The sequence below is a fragment of the Thermobia domestica genome, chromosome 3 (assembly GCF_964235325.1).
Source record: "Thermobia domestica chromosome 3, izTheDome1.hap1.1, whole genome shotgun sequence".
Classification (NCBI taxonomy): Eukaryota; Metazoa; Arthropoda; class Insecta; order Zygentoma; family Lepismatidae; genus Thermobia; species Thermobia domestica.
Window position 1 is genome coordinate 327,200,591 of NC_137456.1, and position 23,345 is coordinate 327,223,935.

Below are 23,345 nucleotides of genomic sequence, written 5' to 3' on the forward strand. Positions count from 1 at the left end.
CCAGGCCTCGATAAACGCGGTTTCTACTATTATATCTTTGACTATAATTAGCACAATTTTACCATAAATACATATCGATACAAGAACCTAACCGTAAAAATCATAAATCTCTATATCTATTTTTAATATCTAACTTACCAAACATCCTATTTTGATAATTTATAAAGAGTCGTTACTTTCTTCAGGCACTTGTTTATTTTTCACTATAGTAACGAGAGAATCATGATTACTACTAAACCGCCATGTTTGAAACTGTTAGTTTCACGTATAGCGATTCGAACGCCCTCTTGCGGCAATAGCCAGAAAAACAAATCCGCCATGACGGTTTGTTTCAAGAATATAAACAACAGTACTAGCACAAGGAAAGCAGTGGGTAAATATTTTGAGTAGATTTTTTTTTTAGTATTACTGGGTGTTACTTATATTAATTGTTCTAAAATACTGTATAGACTGTAAAGAAACGGTTACATGGTTTGAAGTGAATCGGTAAGAACTAGATTTAGAGAAAAATACTCAAAATTTTAGATTAAATTTCCGGATATGTTTACGTGCGCAACTCATATCAAGATTGAGTACATGTATTCTTTTGTGCCATCCCCTATACTAACAATACAAAACGAATTAACATTAAATTAGTGTAAACTTACACGTAACAAAACTGGGCACAGTAATACTATGCGGGAACCAACTTCGACTTCAACCGGCAAACATTACAATACGGACCCAATGTAAACAACCGAGAGTCGGTCTGTTACAAACTGAGCGCCAACGTATTTCAATCATTCTTCATTAAATATAAAGTATAAAACCGCATCTTGATTGGAACGGATTGAAAAGAAAATGGCTTTCATTGTTTCACAACTTCAGTACATGGTATGCCTTTTATGGTAGATCTTATTTCATATAGAAAGTAAAGGTACGAGTGAAATTGTACCATTTGGAGAGGTTAAACAAGTCTCAGTGTTACACTGTTCGTAAACTTGACAAATCCCGGCCTTCATATGTACTTCCTTCATGCTATTTGTTTTTGTAAGTTTAATCAGCTTCTCCCTCACGATGAAACCAGAACAGTTCTCAAAAATGAAATGAAATGAAATCTTTAAGCTTTATGTCCTACGGTTATGTCGGCTAGCCTAAAGGAGATAAAACAAACCGATTTTACGGTCATAAAAGAAATGAATACGTATCAGGCAAATCCTGGATTGGATCGTCACTTAAAACAAACCAATAGTTTGTACAGTTAGTTAAACTTAATGTTTGGGTTATGTTAGCTTTATAAAAGAAGAAGAAAAAAATATTATCCATTATCAGAAGATTTCCAAATTCTTGTTTTGTGGCCAACCAAGAATGAAAGAAGAATCAACATTGCTCACTTAAATGGTACTTTACAAAAAAAAAAAAAAAAAAAAAAAAAAAAAAAAAAAAAAAAAAACCGAACAGTTAGAGCTATATAAGTCTAAGTTTATAGATTGTATTCGAAATCATAGAGTTAAATTTTCATGACTATTTATTCGTGCCGATCGTTAAACAAAATACATCATAACAGATTTTTTTTTTTTTTTTTAAATTCGTTATTAAACATTTGCCTCCATCGTTGTATGTGAAAGACACTTTATCGACATCTTATTAAATTATGTTAACACAGTGGTTTAACATATATATATATTCTCAAACATATTTCGTTAGTACATATAGAAAGTCCTTAATACTAAAACAAAATTGGCGAGCCACCCTCTCTACTTATGTATTTATACAAAAAAAAAAAAGACACATTTTAATTGGGCGTTCGTTCCTTATGATATCCCTGTCGTTTATCAAATGAAATACAAACGTAGGCCATATCATTGCTACTACAACGTCATTCTTTTTGACTCAAAGTAAATAAGTAGCATCACTACTTTACATTAGCCTATTCTTCATTCCCATAATACATATAACATGAAAAGCACTACTATTAATGAAAAATGAAATATCTGCAAATGTATAGCGAGCAAAAAAAAAAAAAATCTACATCTACTCGACAGGTCCAAATATTAGAACGCCTTTCAAACTATTATCACTTTAACTTACTTGCTTCGCTCAAGCAGAATATGATTTCTTATGCGTATCCATCCCTCTTTAAGCTTAACTGGTTATGAACGAAAGCAATAATAAGTTAAAGTGATAATAGTTTGAAAGGCGTTCTAATATTTGGACCTGTCGAGTAGATGTAGATTTTTTTTTTTTTTTTTTTTTTTTTTGCTCGCTATACATTTGCAGATATTTCATTTTTCATTAATAGTAGTGCTTTTCATGTTATATGTATTATGGGAATGAAGAATAGGCTAATGTAAAGTAGTGATGCTACTTATTTACTTTGAGTCAAAAAGAATGACGTTGTAGTAGCAATGATATGGCCTACGTTTGTATTTCATTTGATAAACGACAGGGATATCATAAGGAACGAACGCCCAATTAAAATGTGTCTTTTTTTGTATAAATACATAAGTAGAGAGGGTGGATCGCCAATTTTGTTTTAGTATTAAGGACTTTCTATATGTACTAACGAAATATGTTTGAGAATATATATATATATGTTAAACCACTGTGTTAACATAGTTTAATAAGATGTCGATAAAGTGTCTTTCACATACAACGATGGAGGCAAATGTTTAATAACGAATTTAAAAAAAAAAAAAAAAAATCTGTTATGATGTATTTTGTTTAACGATCGGCACGAATAAATAGTCATGAAAATTTAACTCTATGATTTCGAATACAATCTATAAACTTAGACTTATATAGCTCTAACTGTTCGGTTTTTTTTTTTTTTTTTTTTTTTTTTTTTTTTTTTTTTTTTTTTGTAAAGTACCATTTAAGTGAGCAATGTTGATTCTTCTTTCATTCTTGGTTGGCCACAAAACAAGAATTTGGAAATCTTCTGATAATGGATAATAATTTTTTTTTTCTTCTTTTATAAAGCTAACATAACCCAAACATTAAGTTTAAGTAACTATACAAACTATTGGTTTGTTTTAAGTGACGATCCAATCCAGGATTTGCCTGATATGTATTCATTTCTTTTATGACCGTAAAATCGGTTTGTTTTAAGTGACGATCCAATCCAGGATTTGCCTGATATGTATTCATTTCTTTTCTGATCGTAAAATTGGTTTGTTTTACCAAAATATAGAAATTATGTTATATCAGAATTTTTTAAACAGAAAGCTTAAGTCTTTATTAATCTATGCTCTGAAAGATTGTACCTGAACATCAGTGAGAAGATGCGTTTGATTCACTCTATGCTTTAAGAATCCAGTAAATTCACCACCCCAGAAGCAAAGATGGCCAAGTCAATTTAACACAACTTTTTTAATCTGCAGTGCTTTTTATTTTATTAACTTTTAAAATGTGGAAGGTTTTATTGGTTCTCTTACGTACGCAAACCCAAAAACTTGAAAACGTTTAGCAATTTCCTACCTTTCCATGTTTATAGTGAAATCGTAATCTGATCGGCTTATCACGACTGAAACTTCCTCATACCAAACCATGGTTTACGAGGTGTGTTTAAAAAGTATAGGAACCTTTCTTTTCTCGCGTAACCAATGAAGCGCGAAAGACTTAGGGGCCACTCATGCGCAGTCATGAATATTCTCCCGTTTAAAGGAAGCATCAGTCGCTGGTAGTCGGCCAACGAGTGAAGACGTGTAGTCAGCGGTCATCGGATTTCAGTTTTTTGTAAAATAACAGAAAAAAACTTGAGCAGCGATATTGCATCAATTTTTGCCAAAAGCTTGGCAATGCCCACGCGGAAATCATTCAATCAGATCGGTACATTCAATTTTGAACGAGAATTTGGACATGACAAGTGTTCGCGAAATATGATTCAGGTTTTCATCGCTAAACACACCATTCGTGTATGTCGTCAGGCTCCCTACTCACCCGACATGGCTCCGTCTGACTTTTGATTATTTCCCAAGCTGAAAATGCCACTAACAGGGATCTGATTTGAGTCAAGAGAAGATATTATGCGAAATGCGACGCCACGGTTGCTCACTATTCCAACAACCGTGTTCCAGAAGTGTCCCCAACAATGGCGGGACTGTTGGGAGAAGTGTGTGCATTACCAAGGAGACTACTTTGAAGGGGATTAGTGTTTCGGATTTCCAAATCAATAAATGTATATTTGCCAATTAAAAGTTCATACTTTTTAAAGACACCTCGTATGCTGCGAAATTTTTGGATGCTAGAGAAGAGACTATTTATTCTTTTAAAGTAAATTTGACAAGGATTATTCCTGTTTCGCAAAATACAATAATCTTTCCTTCTATGCATTTTTTTATAGAGAGGCATCGCTTTACATGTAATTCTTTTATTTTTATTATTATTATTATTATTATTATTATTATTATTATTATTATTATTATTAATAATAATAATAATAATAATAATAATAATAATAATAACTTTCAAACACTGAAACTGTTCTAGTTCACCAAGGTAAATATATCGATTTAGCCTTACCAGATCAGCATAATAAGAAGCGACGGATTTCATGCCCTTGTGGTAAGCTTCTTGGGCTTTCTGGTAACACTGATTTCTCATGTAATAATGATTTGAAGCTTCTTCCCTATAATAGTCACAAGCTTCCTTTGGATCGATTCTCGATTCTTCCGCCCTTTTAGCTCGTTCTTCGGCTTCTTGAAAAACCTGAAGAAAAAAAAAATATACACTGCAAACAACAATATAGTCTCCTGAAAGCATGTTAATTTATACTACCCGAAATTAGAAACAAAATTTACAGAAATAAATATCAAGTACTATATTTTAACAATTCTACACAGAAATCATGTAACACAAAACTGAATTTTATGAAAATTTCTTAAACTTTTCGTCGTGAACAAATTGCATGCATTTGTCCGACTTGCCCATGACGAAAAGTTAATGTAAGTTTTCGGTTAAAATACGTACAGTAAAAGATTGTTTATAACAAAAAAGGCTTTCATTTATATGAATATTCATATCAATATATTAATCTCACGAACATAAAACTGCGAGGTATATACCTTCATGAATACCGTAACCAGAAAAAACTACACAAAAAAAAAAAAAAAAAAGTTCATATTAGGTAAACCATATTTTGGCACTTGATAAACCAGTCATGCCGTAAAACACATAGCATAAGCATTTTCTTTAGGCTGTTGACACACAAGTAGTGTTATCTGTCCGATAAGATGCGTTTGCAGGGTTGGCAAAAACCATGGTTTTTATTCAAAAAAACCCCCAAAAAAAAACGTTTTTTTGTTTTGTTTTGTTTAAACCAGGTTTTTTTGGTTTCATTAATTTGCTCTATATATTTATATCACATATAAACAGAAGTAAGTTTGTTTCGCCTTGGTGTTGTTGTGCAACAAGCGGGTTATGCTGAAAGGGGTCACATAAGTTTAAAGCGGAATCCAAACCACTTCTCGGCTTACATCCGAGAGAAATTTTTCCTCCATTTGAAGTTGAAACCGGGACTAATTGGCCACAAATGCGATACGTCTGCCAGCTCACTCAAGAAGGACTTCTAATAAAAATACGTTGTACTGATTTTTACATACTTGTTAATATACTTGTCAAGAGTCATTTCAGAAGGACAAAAAGATAAATAGTTACACAAGTGAAACCATATCACAGAATTACATATGGACAATTTCAAAATACTGGAGAATACAGAAGAACTAATTTAGCCCAAGTTGGTTCACTACGACTTTTATTAGTTCAAGTTAAAGAAATACGACGACTTAATTTGCATATCAGTACGAAAAGTGAATAAAAATACGAATTATTTGAGTCCACTTTGGCTGTGACCCATTTATACATGGATAAATACCAAAGATACTTCTGATTTCAATAAACGAATCTCGTGGGGTTTGTATGCACCCTCCTCGCAAATAAAAAAGTACGTCATTTTGATGTATTTTATCAATAGTAAACATTATTAAAACGAAACAATATTTAGAATTTGTCTTTGATTGCAACTGCATAACAATAATAACACTATAAAAAAATTACAAAAGGAAGCTTTATAAACATATATATATATATATATAAAAAGGTTGCTCTTGGAGTATAATCTCTTTGAGTAATGAATGGGGAATTTAGGTCTGAATATAACACGGATAATATACAGGAGTGAAACGTGATAACCCACAAATGTGTGTTCATCAAGACTTTACGAACACTTACAATTTTACGAACATTTTTCGTTTTTTTGGTTTAAACCATTTTTTTTTTTTTTTTTTTTTTTTTTTTTTGAAAAGATTAGCTGGTTTAAACTACCCAACCCTGGTTTAAAGCCTTTAAACGATCGTTCGACATCTACCGATGTGAGAGGATCATATTTGAAAAACGTCACAACCTTGAAATTCATAGTAATATCAACTGTGCTCTTCCATGCATTTGGTTGGTCAACAGTGATATGTCCTAAATTCCCTCTGGTGAGGAGCATAAAATTACATATCTCCAGTGAGATGCATTACACGATAACGGCAAGCAATGTCACGTATTTCAGCTAAAAGTTGAACAAAACATAAGAAGCAACCATAAAAATTACAAATACGCCAAATGATCAAAATATGTCATTTATTCACGATTTCGGGTAAAAATGGCAAAATAAGGCATTTGCCACAACTACCGGTATTCATAATTATGATATAATTACACTACGTACTAACTATGTTTGGGCGATCAGGTTAGTCACATTGTCGTGTAACTTGTGCTCTCTTTTGCCGACAGTTGAGACACAGACTTGTTGTGATGTGGTTGGTTCGTTCTGTTCACGCAAGTGTCTCATTCTGTGACGTGTTGAAAACTGCAATGCCACGTAAGTACACAACGCGTAAAAATATTCCAATTGTGGTGGGAAGATGATAAGGATAGAACGAAAATGTAGAAAAGTTTTCGTGATAGGATTCCTGATTGGCGTTTACCACAACAACAACTGTGTGGATATTGAAAAAGAAATCTCAAACAAGAAGTGGTACAGCCGCTTCTATGTCTGGACGGACAACAAATATTTATACGAAAAGAAATAAACACTTTCAACAATACCAGGGTCACTACGAAAGTTTTGAGATACGCGTTGTTGTGACACAGTATTTGAATTCCAACAACTGCGTTCGGTAGTGGTATCCAGAGCGAAGAAGCGAAGCAAGTTTAAACTCGCCTCGCTTATCGGCGTGGCCGTATCGCCTTCACTTGTTTGTTGATGTGAGCAGTATTCGGCTGTCTAGAATGGAGCTCGAAAGGGAACAATTGTGGGCAATGATCCTTTACGATTTCAAAAGTGGTTTGAACGAGACACAAAGCCTTGACCGTTTGCAGGGGGCATTTGGGGACCTTGCTCCTTCCCGTGCTACAATTTTTCGGTGGTTTGTTGAATTCAGAAGAGGCCGGACATCGCTTAAAGATGAAGAGAGAACTAATTCAGAAGAGCCCCGGCAACAGCTGTGTCAGATGAAAACATTGCCGCTGTGGAACAAATGATTCGAGAAAATCCTCGAACAACTTTCAAAGACATTGAATCTACAGTAAACATTGGATCGAGAGCAGTAACAAAAATTTTTCATGATCATCTCCGGTTCAGGAAGGTTTCATCTCGATGGGTGCCTCACACTTTGACTGAACAGCAGAAGCATACGTGTGGAATGGTGAAGAAATGCTTGCAAGATTTAATGGAGGCAATTCTCGACGCGTCTCTGACATTGTTACTGGTGATGAAACTTGGATCTATCAATTTGACCCTGAAAATAAACGCCAGTCTACAATTTGGATCTTTTCAGACGAAAAACCACCCACGAAAGTGAAGCGACCGCGAAGTGTGGAGAGGAAGATGGTCGCAACTTTCTTCTCCAAATCTGTCCACGTTGCAACTGTCCCATTTGAAGAACAAAGGACTGTTACTGCTCAGTGGTACACCACTGTTTGACTAACAAAGTGTTCCAGAAGCTTCGGGAACGGCGTCCAAGAACTGGATTGCGTGGGATCCTGCTTCATCATGACAGCGCGTCCGCACACACGGCCAACATCACAAAACGCACAACCCATGCACGAAAAGAAAGATTCAGATTCTTTCTAGAGTAGTATACCAGCCATAAGATCTGTCCAAAATTGTTCACTTTATAATTATATTTAAATATCTATACTAATATATATAGATATGTAAGTATGCATTAACATAACAAAATGTTTTATTCAAAATATAAAATTAATGTGAATGATTGCTTTTATTGCTTTCAGATACTATTACCGTTACAAGCCATGCACAGTATCAATTACAATATTCAAGATGAAGGAGAAACATAATAATTTCATCAAAGATAAATTACAACAGCCTTGAAAGCTTAGGTTCATACATGTCTATGCAATAATATTCCGTCTGTATTTAAATTTTGAATGTATTCTTCGATTTAATTAATTACAATTCAATAAATTTAGAAAATTACATTATTTGGTTTTCATTATTTAATTAGAGCGTTCACATTGGAGTTTTGTTCATTATAGTATTATAGGTAGCCATCTACGGAATCTTACTGAGACTGACTATACACATTTTTTTATTTATATATATACATATATATATATATATATATATATATATAAAGCACGAAATTGATATGGGCTGATTCAATCTAATAACTCCCTAATTGTTACAATATACGTCCCAAAATAATGAATAAATACAAAAGAAAACTAACCACTAGTCGCCTATGCATTGAGTATATCGGATGCATGTATTGCTACAATCTATCGTCTTTATAAATTAGTTTCAAAGCAGTAGCACATACTAAGCATCTCCGGCTATTACATCTAGCCATAAAAGAGAATACCCTTACCCTATAACTACTACTTGATTATGATTTATGAGCTATACACATATAACATGCAACTACAAATGAAAAAAAAAAAAAAATCAAGTGACTGATTAAGGATATCACAAGGGAACGCATTTTTAGCAACTACCTATCACAACCTACAGTTGAGAGCCAAAATGTTTATATTCTTGATCAGCACCATCATTTAATCTTACCAGAATAACGAGTCAGTCTTATTATACGAAGGGTAGCAAACTGTAGTTGAATTAAACGAATACATAAGGCTACACTTTCTTTAGATGTTTATATAATAATAACTGTTTCCCAATGTGACGGTAATAACATTTATATTGATCCTGGCTAATAAGAACATTGACAACGAACGAAAAAAAAAAAAAAAAAAAAAACTTGTTTGAAGTTGACATTATATTACTACCAAATATTATGAGCTGTAACAATGGATTTCATTTTCTAGGAAAGAATAGCGAAATGGAGACACGTATAGGAGATGGAGAAGATGCGTGACGCAACACTAATTTAGCTAGACATCATAATATGAAACATTTGCATATTTAATTGAGCTGGCTTTATCGTCACAGTTAATGCACACACACTATATCACCATGGTAACGTTATGCTTGTAGCTCAATCGCCTCTTGTTCTGACAACTTCAACCCCTGATTAATAAAAATCTAGAAACTCCTAGGATTACCTGGACTGCAGCAAGTTTAAAAACAGGTGTAAGAGTCCGGACAGTGCGAGGTTCCAAATCTGGAGGTCACCACTTCAGCTTCGGACACCCATCGTGTCGGGACTTCTACCACTGCTCAGTTTTCGTCCACATCAACATGGCTGACATGGAACCCGTTGACTTCTCGGTGGCATTGTCAAACACAGGTTGAAATATCAAATTTTGAACGGAGACTCCCTAACGCCAAATACAACAAAAGTTTAGCCAAAAAAATATGAATTTAGTCCCAGGTTTAGTTCCGAATGAAGCGATTTTCTTCTTTAACTTTTCAAATTACAGGAGGCTCCTGCCACCCTCCGTCTGCTGATTATAAATTTTCTTCTTCCTCTACCTGACGTAACTACTCGCACACGGTAACTACGGATCGTGATTATCTTGAAACACCTACAAATTATTCGTTATTGCAATCATGTATATCTTAATATTAATATTAAATTTAGGATAATTGCTTTTCTGCTAAAATTTTTAACTTTCTAAAGACGTTCAATATAATTTCCTCTCACTCGCTCATTTGGGTCAGGTAACAACAAACATAACTTTCTTTTAAAACAAAAGAGTAACGTATTACTTGTTAATAAATTTTGATAGTTGAATAACGGCTACGTCAATCCTAAGCCTCACCAATACTAAGAAAATGCACACTCATAGCAGTTATCGCAACCGAAAATTCTTGTAAGCGTTGGAATATTATAGAACTTCACAGTGTACATAATTGAATCTACGAATTAATTATTTACATCTTATGTCGTTCTTAGTTGCTATTTTACATTATTTTGATGTTCAGATTTAATATAAATTGCCGAGGTCAATATTATCGCATTAATCTTGTACTAAAGTTTACGGAAGTGACATCACGCAGATTGGCTTGTTTACTTTCACACGAACAATAGCAAGTCAACAATTGCCTACGGCTTAGATCAAGAATGACAACACAAAAGCAAATACAGTTAATCAAAGGAAAATTAATGGAAAATCAACCTAACAACAAATATCACTGTTATAAACATATTAACGGTATCAACACTGCACTAATGAACTATACGGGTGCCACAGAACAACAGAACAAACAACAAAAAGAAATCAATGTACCGTTACCGGTAAACCGGTACGTTACAAACAGCTGGCAGTACTGACAACATTATCTGTCACGATGTCTTCCGGACATTACACTAAGGAGTATGTAACATAGGTTGGTATATTTCTAAATATCTGCATACAATACTCTTCTTATTTTCTATATTGTTACTATGACAATTTAGAAATTTCATTCATTCTCATCTTGAGGATTCTCATACTCAATATGAGACAGATTATTTTAAGAAGTGCAAAAAGAAAAAGAAAAAGAAAACAATACCCTTGAGAATGTTGTTTCTTGGATACTGTTGATACTTTTAATAAAAGTGAAGACTTTGAAATTTCGTGGAAAACATTCTATGGAAGACTGAAAACAGTTATGGCTAAAGACTGGGCATGCTATAATCCGCCGAATCTACACCACCTACTCGTGTTTGAACTAATGTCGATTTCATAAACTAAAAAAGAAATTCTATTAATGCGTTCGTCGTCAGTTCTCTGTATCTTAAGCCAATGGGACAGACACAAATAAGTTCTGTAAGATTCCACTTCGTTTGGATATGCAGAAGAGAGAGCTAAATACAAACCTTACTAAGGACTCGACAAAATGCTTTCTCTCCCACTTTCTCATTCCACACATTCTTTCATCATCATTCACCTGCCTTAATCCCTTAGCCTAACATGCATAATCGTAGGACGTAAAACTTAAAGATTTCATTTCATTCTTTTCGAAATGCTTTCTGTCGTCCTGTCTTTGTTATTTGACTATATGCTGTATAGCTATCATTTATTTCTTTTATTTTTTATTTATTTATTTATTTTAATATCGCCTACTCGTTCAAATATGTAAATTAAATTTACGGATGTAACTGATCTTATTATGTCTGAGTACGTAGTTGCTAAGATATTTTCACCAGCTAGTTCTTACCTTTTCTTTGGTAACTCGATAAACGAAGAACACCGAATCCAAGAAATCTTATACATATTTCTTCTTATTTAACATTACATTGTAGCACAATTCATTATACGAGATATAGCTGACCAACTACGATTCTACCGTTCAAATACACCAATCAATTATATAAGTTATATCAAGAAAGCATTTCAGAATATAATCAATCCTACTACATCTTCGTACCCAAATGCTCCAGTGAGTTATATTAAACTAATCAGACTACAAAATGGAAAACCCTCACTCTACTTATGAGGACTAACAAAGACGAATGAAAGAGAGGGAAAGAAAACAAGAATTTTAGGAATTATCAAAAAAAAAAAAAAAAAAAATGGATTGCGATTTTGGCCAATACTAACTTTTTGGATCAGAAGCCACAAAATTTTTGAACGGCCCTTAAATCGAGTTTTCGTATTTTTACGGAATAAACATATCATACTGAGTTAAGTGATAGTGTGACATCATTATCATATATTACCAGGGTGGAAAAAAATCATGATTTTTGTTGATTTTTTTTTATTTAAATCGATTTTTTTTATTTAAATCAAATCTTTCTCCTCGTATAATACAAGTCGCGAACTAAAGAAAAAGCATTAGGAATTAGTATTAAATGCTAATTATGCCATTTAAGTGAAAGAATTGAGGTTGAATTTTGAATTATCCCCAATCGTTAACCTATATCAATCCCAAACAATGTTTCTTAACCGCTTTTAAATCATGGCTCTTTTTAAAGGTAAATTATAGATTTCAGTCAAGCAGCTACAGCATCATCCCTATTTATCCTAGGATCATGGTACATACATCACTCTCTTTAGAATAGAACAGTTTTTCAAACGGTAATATTCACATTTCCCTATCATGTCCCTGAAGCGGGAAATTTTGAGAGTTATCGGCATTTTAAAAAAAAAAAAAAAATGATCTTCTCTGGATTCCTCTGTGTTAACGTACAGATCTCAAAATCAACTGGGAAATAGTAAGGGGTGCACTAAATGTGTACAAAGTTTCAAGCTTCTATCTTGATTAGTAAGGGTGAGGAAACTATTTAACAATGAGCTAAGAACATCCCCACAATGCCCCAGATGACCCAGATGTAATATAAAAATTTCCTCAGACATCCCTATTTGTTCTAGGATCATGATTTGTACAATATTCTCTTCAGAATAAATCAAATTTTCAAACGGTACCCTTCAAATGTCTCCATTATGTATCTGGGGCGGGTAAATCACGAAAAAAGGTATTTTCTGTTAAATATATATATATATATTTTAATTTTTACCTCTGGACAAAAGTAAGCCCGCGAAAAATAATATTCCCCAAATACCCCAGATTCCCGTATAAAACAGTATCTCAGATAACAGTTTCCTGAGACATCCCTATTTATCCTAGGAGCATAGTACGTACATCATTTTCTTTAGAATAGAACAGCCTTTCAGACGGTACCATTCATATGTCTCCATATGAGACGGGAAAATCACCAAAATAGCTATTTTTTGTTAAGAATATCATTTTTAAAAACATTTTTGCCCCTCTGGATCCCGCTGTTCCACGCAGAGATCTGAAAACATTTGAAAATTATTAAGGGGTGCACTGAACGAGTGTGGAAAATTTGTCTTCTGAATGCAAAATGTAACCCGCTAAAATAATAATAATAATACGCATAACAAAAAAATCTTTTTAAATTTATGACGTCATCACACACTATGCCTCAACGCAGAAAGGCGTGAAAGCATATGTGAAAGCCTCTAGTCTTGAAGAAAACGAAGAAAAAGCCTTATTGGTACTTTTTTAATCGAATAATGAAGACTCTACCCTATCACCTAAAAATAGGTGATATAATTTAAAAAGGTTAAGCATTAAGGAAAAAGTACAGCAACGTTTATCAAAATGACACTTTTTATCACAAAAGTTACAGATATTTGTCAGGGGCCTATTTTTAAAAACTCAGAACTAGCTTGCGGCATGAAATACATGAATTTCGCCTAAAGTTATAACAAAATAAATAAATAAATAAATAAATAAATAAATAAATTGGAGAGGGGATAGGACCACTCTAAATACACCCTATAATCTGGGAACAAACAAACGGACGCGCACAAAAAAGAATTTTCGTCTTAAATGTCGATGGCGATTTCCCCGTTGGAATAGTTAACGATTTTAAAACCGAAACCCAGTGTTACGAAAAGAAGAAAGTAGGATTGCTCCGTTACTGTTCAAAACGGGATTTTCACTAATCATCCTCTGCATGACACTTGTTTTCATACTATACTGTACATTTGAGTCTCATTCTATTATGATTATTAACTTCCATAATCGAAATAACAGAACAGAAACCGGATTTTACTTATTCTCACTTTAAATTAATTTAATTCGGAATTCGATTTAAATCAATGATTTTTATTAAAAAAATCAAGTGATTTAAATCTTGATTTAAATCAGACTGATTTAAATCAGTCCACACGGGATATTACATAATAATAATAGCAGACTTCATTTGATAGATTGCTTCCATATCTGCATCCTAATATGGCCAATAAAGTCGTTTGGCAGCCATTTTGAAATTTGATAATAAATAACAAAATAAATAAAAAATGAAATGAAATTGTCAGTTTTACGCCCCACGTTACGCCGGCTAGGCTAAAGGAGACGGTGATGATGCGAAATAAATGCAATGGTGGAATGAATAAAGTGAGAGAAAACGGGAGAACCCCGAACACAGTATCTGTTCACCACAAAGCCCACTTGCCGCGAGCTGGTATCGAACCAGGGACCCCATGCACCACAGGTGAAAGCTCTACCACTGAGCCAATGTAACCAACAGAAAAGCATACACAAATCATTTGAAACGTAAGACTTACCTTTAAACTCTCTTTCTTGGCTTTGTCAATGAGTGTTTTCTCATGTCTGTAGCGTGCTTCAGGAGATAAAACGAATTTTGTTTGTTCTCCAATTCCCATTGATGCTGTTAAAACGTTAACAGTATCCTCGTATGACAAATCATGGGCATTGAACACTTCATTCAAGACATCCTCTTCAATGTCAGGAAATGTTTCATACAACAAATGTCGAGAGAGCATGGTCGCTAAGTTCTCTTTGTCCTGTCCTTGCTGTTTCTTTACTTTGTCCTAAAAACAAAATAAATTTCATATTAATGAAAGAATGAAAAAGATCTTTAAGACCAGATATAACTAAACTTAACCTATTTACTTTCGATTTTTGCATCTCATCCTTAAGGCTAAACGCGACTAAATGAAAGTCACTAAGTTAACAACTCTTGAACCACCCGACCGATCTCGATCAAATTTTTAACAATGGGCGAGGTTCGGGTTTGGGATGTTTTTTATCAATTCACTTTGACGGTGCAACTTAGGAGAAGAGGACGGGGGAGATATTTAATAATGATCGATAAAAGAGTCAAATCCATACTTTTTGGGGTCGATGAGATGAACAGTAACACTTGCGAGGCCGTTTAAATCCAAATTCAGCCCCGCAACTTGGGGGAGGGAATATATGATTGAACATGATCGATATCAGACAGAGCTTCAGTAATAGTCAAAAGTGACTGACTAACGGAACATATTGCTATGTTCATCCAGCAAAAGCGGGTAATTGACACTATTGGATGATAATGAAGTGAATCGTAATGTGATAATACATTATATAAATGTCCTGAATAAGGTATTCAAACGCATGCTAAACAGACCTTACAACCTCTCCAGTCTAATGCTTTAGGCAGCTTGACCATGCCAGACGCTGAAAGTATTTAAAAACCAGCCTGATTAATCAATAGTAATTAAAGAGTTAACCTGGTCAATCAGAAAACGACTGAATATTAATCTTATCAATCAATTATAATGAAAGGTAAACCTGACATAGTTCTACTATTTCAATAAGACTTTTCCTCTATTGACACAGAATCACAATCAGCAATTATTGAAAGCAAACCCACAAAATAATACAAGTACTATTACGAACAATTTACTATTTAATTCTGACGCTATACATTTTACCCGACTAGCAGCTGAAAATGAAGGGATTATCAGATTTTCCTTTACACCGTACCCTGAATAGGTGGGAATTAAATGAAACTTTAAGGGTATCAAGATGCGACCGGACTGAGATTCGAATCTGGCTTACAGTGAGGTGCGCTAACCACATCCGCTAGTGTGTCTGCTCCTTGACCAGACACATACTTTCATTCTTCAGATTGGTGCTGTAGCCATTCCCAAAATGACTTGTGGTACAATTCTTGCGGTTCAGATGGCTGGGTACCGGAAGCGAAGTGGTTAGTACATATATAATAATGAAAACACAAATCTACATTTGAAAATTCAAATACGTTATTTACAATGCCATGCTGAGTTCTGAATTAGTGTTTAGTTTATGTAGTAAAATTCTGGTCTTCAATAACTCACCCTAAACCTGTTTCTTTACTTTTGCATACAAGCCTACAATTCATTACAAGTAAAAAGTTTTAAAAAATAAAAAAAACATAAACATTCAGAAAAAGAAGAAAATCACTGTGCGGATATTTATTATTATTACACATATGAGAGTCATTTTATGTGTGTCTTAACTATAATAGAAGACAACATCCTCGAACAAGGGAAGATTACCAACTTTGGATCACCGAAAGTTTTCAATACACGTGTATTTTCTTCAGTCGCGTGTGAAGGTGGGAATACTTGAGGGAACCTTTCAAAATAAATAATTGAATACGCTTAATAATCTCGACAGACATATTTCGAAGAAGAAGTATATGTCCTTGGATCGTTGTATTTCTTCACCACGTGAACCAACGTCGCCTGTATGTTTCCTTCTTGTAACTAGTGATCATGATCAGTTTTAGTCTGAATAAGAATAATTGCTTTTGAAATATTAGTTTCAAGATATCTCAGTTACATAGGGTGTCCCACATAAAACTGGTTAATCATCTCTAGTTAAATTGCTTGTGGGGTGACGACACGGTCTCTAAAGTTGGCTACAATGGATTTTATCGGAAAGTTGAGTGCAGCATTGTGTTCGTGCGTCAGTTGTTGTGAGAAGAAAGTATTGTTGAGTTATTGCAATGTGTTATGTGTTGAAACAGTGCTTGTGGTAACAAGGAACATTTGTGACAGAAATGGCGCAGTTAGCGAATTGATATTGTTGAATTTTATATTAAGATAGGCTTCATCAAAGATTGTAAAGGAATGTTTCAAGCAAAATATCCTCGTAGGAAACTCCCCACGACCAGCACTATTCATAAAGACCTGCACAAGAAATGGAGGAATATAGGATCTTGTTGCTGGCAACGTCATCAAACGAGGTCAGCGATGCCTGGATGCCCATGGCCACCACTGCCAGCATCTCTTATAAACAGGTAACTCTTTAACGTTACTATTCATTGTTAGTTTATTGTTACTGTTAAAGTGTTACTTGAATCTCGTGCGTAACGCGTACCAGTTTTAAGTGGAACACCCTACTTACGTAAATTTGATTATAAATATCATGACAATTTTTGCATACGCTTTCTTAGTTCAAATTTACTGTGTTTTCTATTAAGAATAGGTATGCTTTCAATTTGTGTTTCAAAATCAATTATGATAAAAACTGATCACTAATTAAGGGCATTTACTATAGGAAAGGAAAACATACGCGATATTGGTCATTTGGTCGGAAAATATAAAGTTCCAAGGGGAAAGGCTTTTCCTTCAAAATATATCTTTCCACATTTTCAATAACATTTTGTCTCCAATAACTTTTTGTTAACCCTGAAACTATTTTTTTAAAAATATAATTAAGAAAGCATCTACCACATTTTGTTAACATAATACAGTAACTAACCTGTAGTATGCAGTATTATTTAACATGGATTAAGTTCAAGAGCAACTCCTGCTCTCCGCGTCGGTTGCACTATAGAAGATGAATGCAGACGTCGAAGAACTCACATTTTCTAACAATGTACTGTATAGTAAGTAATTCTTTTACAAACCAGATGGTCAGCTAAAAGTGTTCTTGTTATTCTCACACACATATTAAACACAAGGAGAAAAATGTACATTAAAATATTTTCAAAGCACTTTACAGAATATAACCGAATTATTCTTAAGATTACGTAGAATATATGTTGCAAAATCTTTAATTACCAATTCACACACTAAAAATAAACTGCTTCTATGTAGCTCCTTTGAGCATAAAGAGGACAAAAAACTGAAAAGCGTAGGATTGACATAAACAGAACCCAAAATTTTGACAAACTATCATTAACATAATGCCAATTCTTATCAAGATTACCATCCCAGACATTTAACTTTAGGATTTTTAGTTTTAACATAATATGACTTAGAAACGTTACTTTCATTCTATACACATGCTTCATATTTCTTTTTCCCAGTCCCATGTCAATATTTCTGATCGAAAGCTTTTGCTTTCTTTCTGCCTGAGATATCCTAGATTAAATGAGAACTTTAAACTGTCACATTATCACAGTAGAGTATTCACCTACGCTGCGCCTACAAAATCTATTCTTGAGATACTTTAAGAGTCTGTGGTTTCCTTTGTTAAATGTTGAAAGACTTATGTGGGTACTGATGAATTCACATGTCACAACAACACATATTTGTTGCAATGAGAATTTGTTGATAACTACTTTTTCTTTTCGACTTCTGACTGACGAAGGAAGCAAAAGACATTTGAAACCAGTGAGCATTCCATTTATTAACTAAAACAGCTGAAAATGCCATTTTATTTAAGAGTATACCTTGCCTTCTACACACATTATTCATTTTATATACTGTTTCGAAAAATGTAAAGCCTTCCAATGACAATTCCTACGACTTACCTGATCAGCTTTGTACAAAGCTGACGCCATTTCTCCGTCCATAATTTCTCTCAGATCAGCCACAGCAGGAGAGCTACATGTAGGCTGTGCACTCAATTCGTTCTCCTCCTCCTGCAACTTTCGAGCCAATTCTTCGTCTAACCATCAAGAACGAAAACAAACATAAAAATACGTCAATTGTGAACAATCTTATAACATCTCAATCTCAATGACATCTCATTATCAATACATAAGATTGGGATGTTAAGTGTTTCAACTCTTAAGTCCACTGAAGTTTTCCTTGAATAAAAATCTCCACCTCCTACACTACCACAGAATAATAGAGGTCATCTCGTTTTGAACATACTGTGACGTTCTCTTATAATTTTTAGAAGGGAACAAAATTTAAAGTCCCGGAAGTTTTGACGAAGAAGGATTATTATCTCGAAGTCCGATAAGATTATTAGACTATTTTAGGATGGCATCTAGAATCTCCTCCAAATCTATTGACTTATAATGAGCCATTATGAACGACCTCGTTATGCGTACACCGACAATCGCTGACGCACCTGCTCCCTGCGGACGCACTTCCTCGGTAACGCTCGGTCCTCCCTGCTACGCTCCTGCCATGACTCTGTTAGATAGCATTCGTGCTTTTTAGTGACCACATAGCACAAGTTGGTTCGTATTTTATGCATTGCGTGTTTTATGATTAGTTTTTATGCCATGTGTCCACACTGTATTTACACTCATGACTACATCAGTTACAAATAACGAACCGTATTCACTACCAGTGAGCCAGAGTCACTACCAAGTGATCTGGGGGAGAAATTAAATAATACCCTTATTTTATGTTCAATAAACAGTTCACAACTAGCTATGTACTACTTGCAGTCAGAAGTGCCGGTACTAGCAATTAAAGAAAAAGTCAAAAATCAATTTTAAGATTCCTTGAAGTGCGTTACACTTATTATAACGGTATTCTAACACCTAAATACTTTCATGTGTACGAGTTGTCAAGGATTCCAATATATGCATCAATTTCGCATTTGACATGTCTTCAAGTAAGGGAACAAATAATAGATGCTGGGATCCAGATCTGGAGAGTACGGATGGGAGCAAGTAGTACTTCAACTCATTCAACTTTACAATTGATTTTACGGATGTGTGAACCGGTGCACTTTTTCTTTATCCTCAGATGCGGCCGTCTTTATTATTATTATTATTATTATTATTATTATTATTATTATTATTATTATTATTATTTTATTTCGTTATTCAAACGGTCCAATAATGCTCCATGATACTCTCTTGTGACTATATTTTCTTTCTCAAGATGATCAACGAACATTATGCCAAATTGCATCCCAGAAAGATATTGCTCAAAGACTGTTGTTGCGTTTTTGGTCGCTTTGAGGGAGATTTACCCGGTTCCAGCCACTTTGCACACTTCCTATTGGACTCAGGTGTGTACTGATGGAACCAGGTTTCATCCATTCACTCACTAATCAGTGCAAATACTCGTTTGAATTATGCTGAAATAGCTTGAAACCATACTCTGAATCATCGACACGTTCCTGTTTTAGGTTGGTTGTTAGAAAACGCGCACCCATCTCGCACAAAGCTTTTTCATATGAAAATGTTTATGTAAAATATTCCTGATACGTTTTGATGATATGTTTATGATGTCAGCTACCAATCTTACGTTCATTCTGCGAGCATCCAAACCAACATTGTGGATTTTTAAAGGTTTTCTCGAATTGATGGCTCAATTAAACCTTCAGAACGTGCATCATCATCGGTGCTTGTACGGCTGCACGTAACTCACTAAACTATTGAAAAATGGCTGATTTTGACGTGTAATAATTAGTATTCCTAATCAGAAAGATCAATTGCAATGACCTTACATATGAAAGTGAAATACTACTGACTAATTGATTACTTTATCTTCGGTTCCAATACGCGAATCAAATTAAATTTAGATCCTTACCTCTTAGGTATTTTTAAAGTTTTACTCTTAAACGGATTGAAAACGGGGAACAAAATAAAATCTTTCCGTTTTACGTCCCACACTTATGTCGTAAAAATTAACTCTTCCAGTTTTACGTCCCACGATTATGCCGTGTACGGTAAAGGAAACTGTGATGATGAGAAATGAATGAAATGGTGGAATGAAGAAAGTGGGAGGAAATTGGTGGAATGAAGAAAATGGGAGGAAATGGGAGAACCTAGAGGAAACCCATGCATACGGTATTTGTCCACCACGCGAACCAAAGACTCCAAGCAACAGAGGTAAACGCTCTACCACTGAGCAACTGCGGCTCCAGACAAAGTGGAATTCGATTCACTACACATATCGGAACAACTATGGTATATGAGTACTTTTATTTCAAAGAAACCAAATATAATTTCCTTGCACGAATTCGATATGTAGGGTGTCTACTCTAATTGCAAAATGAAATTTCGTGACTTTTTCGTGACCTTTTCTTTACCAAACAATAACTTTTCACAAAATTCTCAAGAGTTAGAATTAGGCCGTATTTTCATGCACGCGATAGAAGCATGCTTTGCTTGCGATTTGGTAGCATCTAAAGCCGACCATACACATTTTTGGTGGTGAATTTTGACGTTTTATGGAACAAAATCTTCCAGTCTATACTTATATTTGTAAAGATAAAAAAATCGTGACCTAAAAGCTAAATTTCGTGACATTTTCTTGACTTTCATGACTGTTTTCTGATTTTGTGACTTTTTCATGACTTTCGTGACAGAGACACCCTTCTTTTTAATCTTCCAAACGTATAAGAAATTTGATTTCAGGGGCATCTACGGTTCAAAAAATGGAATATGCTCACCACTTGCAGAGGGATGGGTAACAAAGTATTTACAATACTGACACGCGGGCGAATTAGCTGAATTTTAGTAACGATTTCCATGAAATAAGGTGAATCTAATGCCTCTTGCTACATAAAAGTATTGTAGTTAGATCCTCGTTTTGGAAATGTCATTTAAGGACTAACCGGAAGAATATTTTCATGCACAACGGGAGATGGGAGGAGATAGCTAAAAGTTTCCCTGAAACTCGATGAATACATTGATTTTGGATTTAGGAGACCGGCCAGCAAGTCCTAATTTGGAAAAGGTTGTTCAGGACCGACTTTGGAGTTTTGAGGATGCATATGTTATGTTTCGTTTCTTACTTTCTTGTGAATGATTAGTCTTAAGAAGTTCGTACACTCATTAACAAACTCTGACACTGCGGTTACAAATTCTTTCATCGGAAGTAACTTCAAAAATGGAGAGAACGATACGCGAAGCATGTTTTTATTCTGTTACCTACCCCCTCAAAAAAAAAAAAAAAAAAAAAAAAAAAAAAATCCTAATGTATTCTAATATTCTCAAGACTAGAAATTGCGTCAAGCGGCCATACCAATTTTTTCTCGCAACTCTATCTGATGAGTGAATGATATTGCCAAGGGGACACTGGTAAACTGCGAATGCTCTAATTTTCGCTACATAAAGATTCCAGGAGTTTTTTTTTACAGATGCTAGAATGCTACATTTAAAATAAGCTCCGATTGATTTCTAGTATTCTTTCCCGTGGTCCACTGTCAAGTGTTTCCAATATAAAATGGTTTTGCACTTACACCTGAAACTATGTTAATAATTAATTAACTAAGTAACATTGTGAGTACGTCATCACAAAGGTAATTTTACTATTAACGAATTCACTGACCTTCATGTATCATATCCTCAAATGTGATTTCCTGTTGCTCAAACTGTTGCTGCAAAGATTCCATCCAACAATTGAAGAGAGAGCGTGCTAGTTCTACTGGAATGTTGAACGTTAAGGATTCTTGAGGTAAATCTGTGGAAATGAAACAATAATAAATAAATAAGACATGACCTAAACAAAAAAGAAAAATCCAAAATAAGGCATTTTATTTCTCTTTTTTTTAAAAAAAATTCGGAATTCTTCCTTTCATAAATCTAAAATCTTTCAGTTTAACATCCCATACTTATGCCCGTTAGGCTAAAGGAGACGATGATTAAGGCAACTGAATGATGATGGAAGAATTGGTGGAAGGAAACGGGAGTATCCCGAGAAAAACCCACGGGCAGGATAGGTCAAACACAAACTTACTTGGCCGGGGATCGAATCAGGAACTCTACGCCGAACAATGCGCGAAGCACCCTATCACTGAGCCACTGTGCCTCCGAATATACAGAATTCTACTCGAGACGAAATTTCAAAACTACTATCCACAAAATAATAAAAAGCATTATCACACAATACAAAGTAGCTGTAAAGCGCCTAGGTGGGCGCCAACTTGCTGATTGATAGGAGTTTTCTCTTTCCAATATCGAGGCTAAGTGAGACGAGACCTATTTAAAGCGGGAACCGAACCAAAAATCGGGTTTGCATCCGAAGAAAGCCCTTCCACTGTGAACTGAACCCGGAATCACGCGCATTTGGTACTTGGCCACAAAGGAACAATACTACTACTGTTCTTGATGACGAAATTAATTTAACGTCCCACGCACATGATCTTTAGGCTAAAGAAACCGGGTGATTTAAAGAAAGTGAAGGATTATGAGTGATGGAATGAGAATGTAGGATGAATTTGAGAATGGCCTTGGTTACAACCAAGAATCCCTTGCAGCAGATGTAAGCACTACCACTACGCCACCATGCATAGAGTGGTTGTAATGACCTATAGGCTAAGAAAGGCGTCTGATAAAAATGCAAGATCCTCCCTGGAAAAGATCATCACAATCCTGTCAAGAAACTCAAAATAGCCTAGTAGTCATTATATAATAAAGCCCCGTAGGCTAACGGAGGTAACTAATAAAGATGCAAGCTGTCAAGAAACTCAAGTAGCCTAGTAGTAAATTACAGACCAAAGACCAATCGTACCTGGGGGTGAGTGG

At 34.6% G+C, this 23,345-nt stretch overlaps 1 protein-coding gene across 3 annotated transcripts in view; it reads right to left on the bottom strand.

The window, feature by feature from the left end:
• LOC145681194 (uncharacterized) overlaps positions 1–23,345 on the bottom strand; it is an 85,334-nt gene that overhangs the window by 34,381 nt on the left and 27,608 nt on the right. For all 3 annotated transcript variants that reach the window (XM_081752687.1, XM_081752685.1, XM_081752686.1), the window contains exons 4-7: positions 22,150–22,281; positions 18,435–18,571; positions 14,470–14,736; positions 4,504–4,689 (exon numbers count right to left, since the gene is read on the bottom strand). In XM_081752687.1, the coding sequence (XP_081608813.1) occupies positions 4,504–4,689; positions 14,470–14,736; positions 18,435–18,571; positions 22,150–22,281 (722 nt within the window). The remainder of the gene's footprint in view (positions 1–4,503; positions 4,690–14,469; positions 14,737–18,434; positions 18,572–22,149; positions 22,282–23,345) is intronic.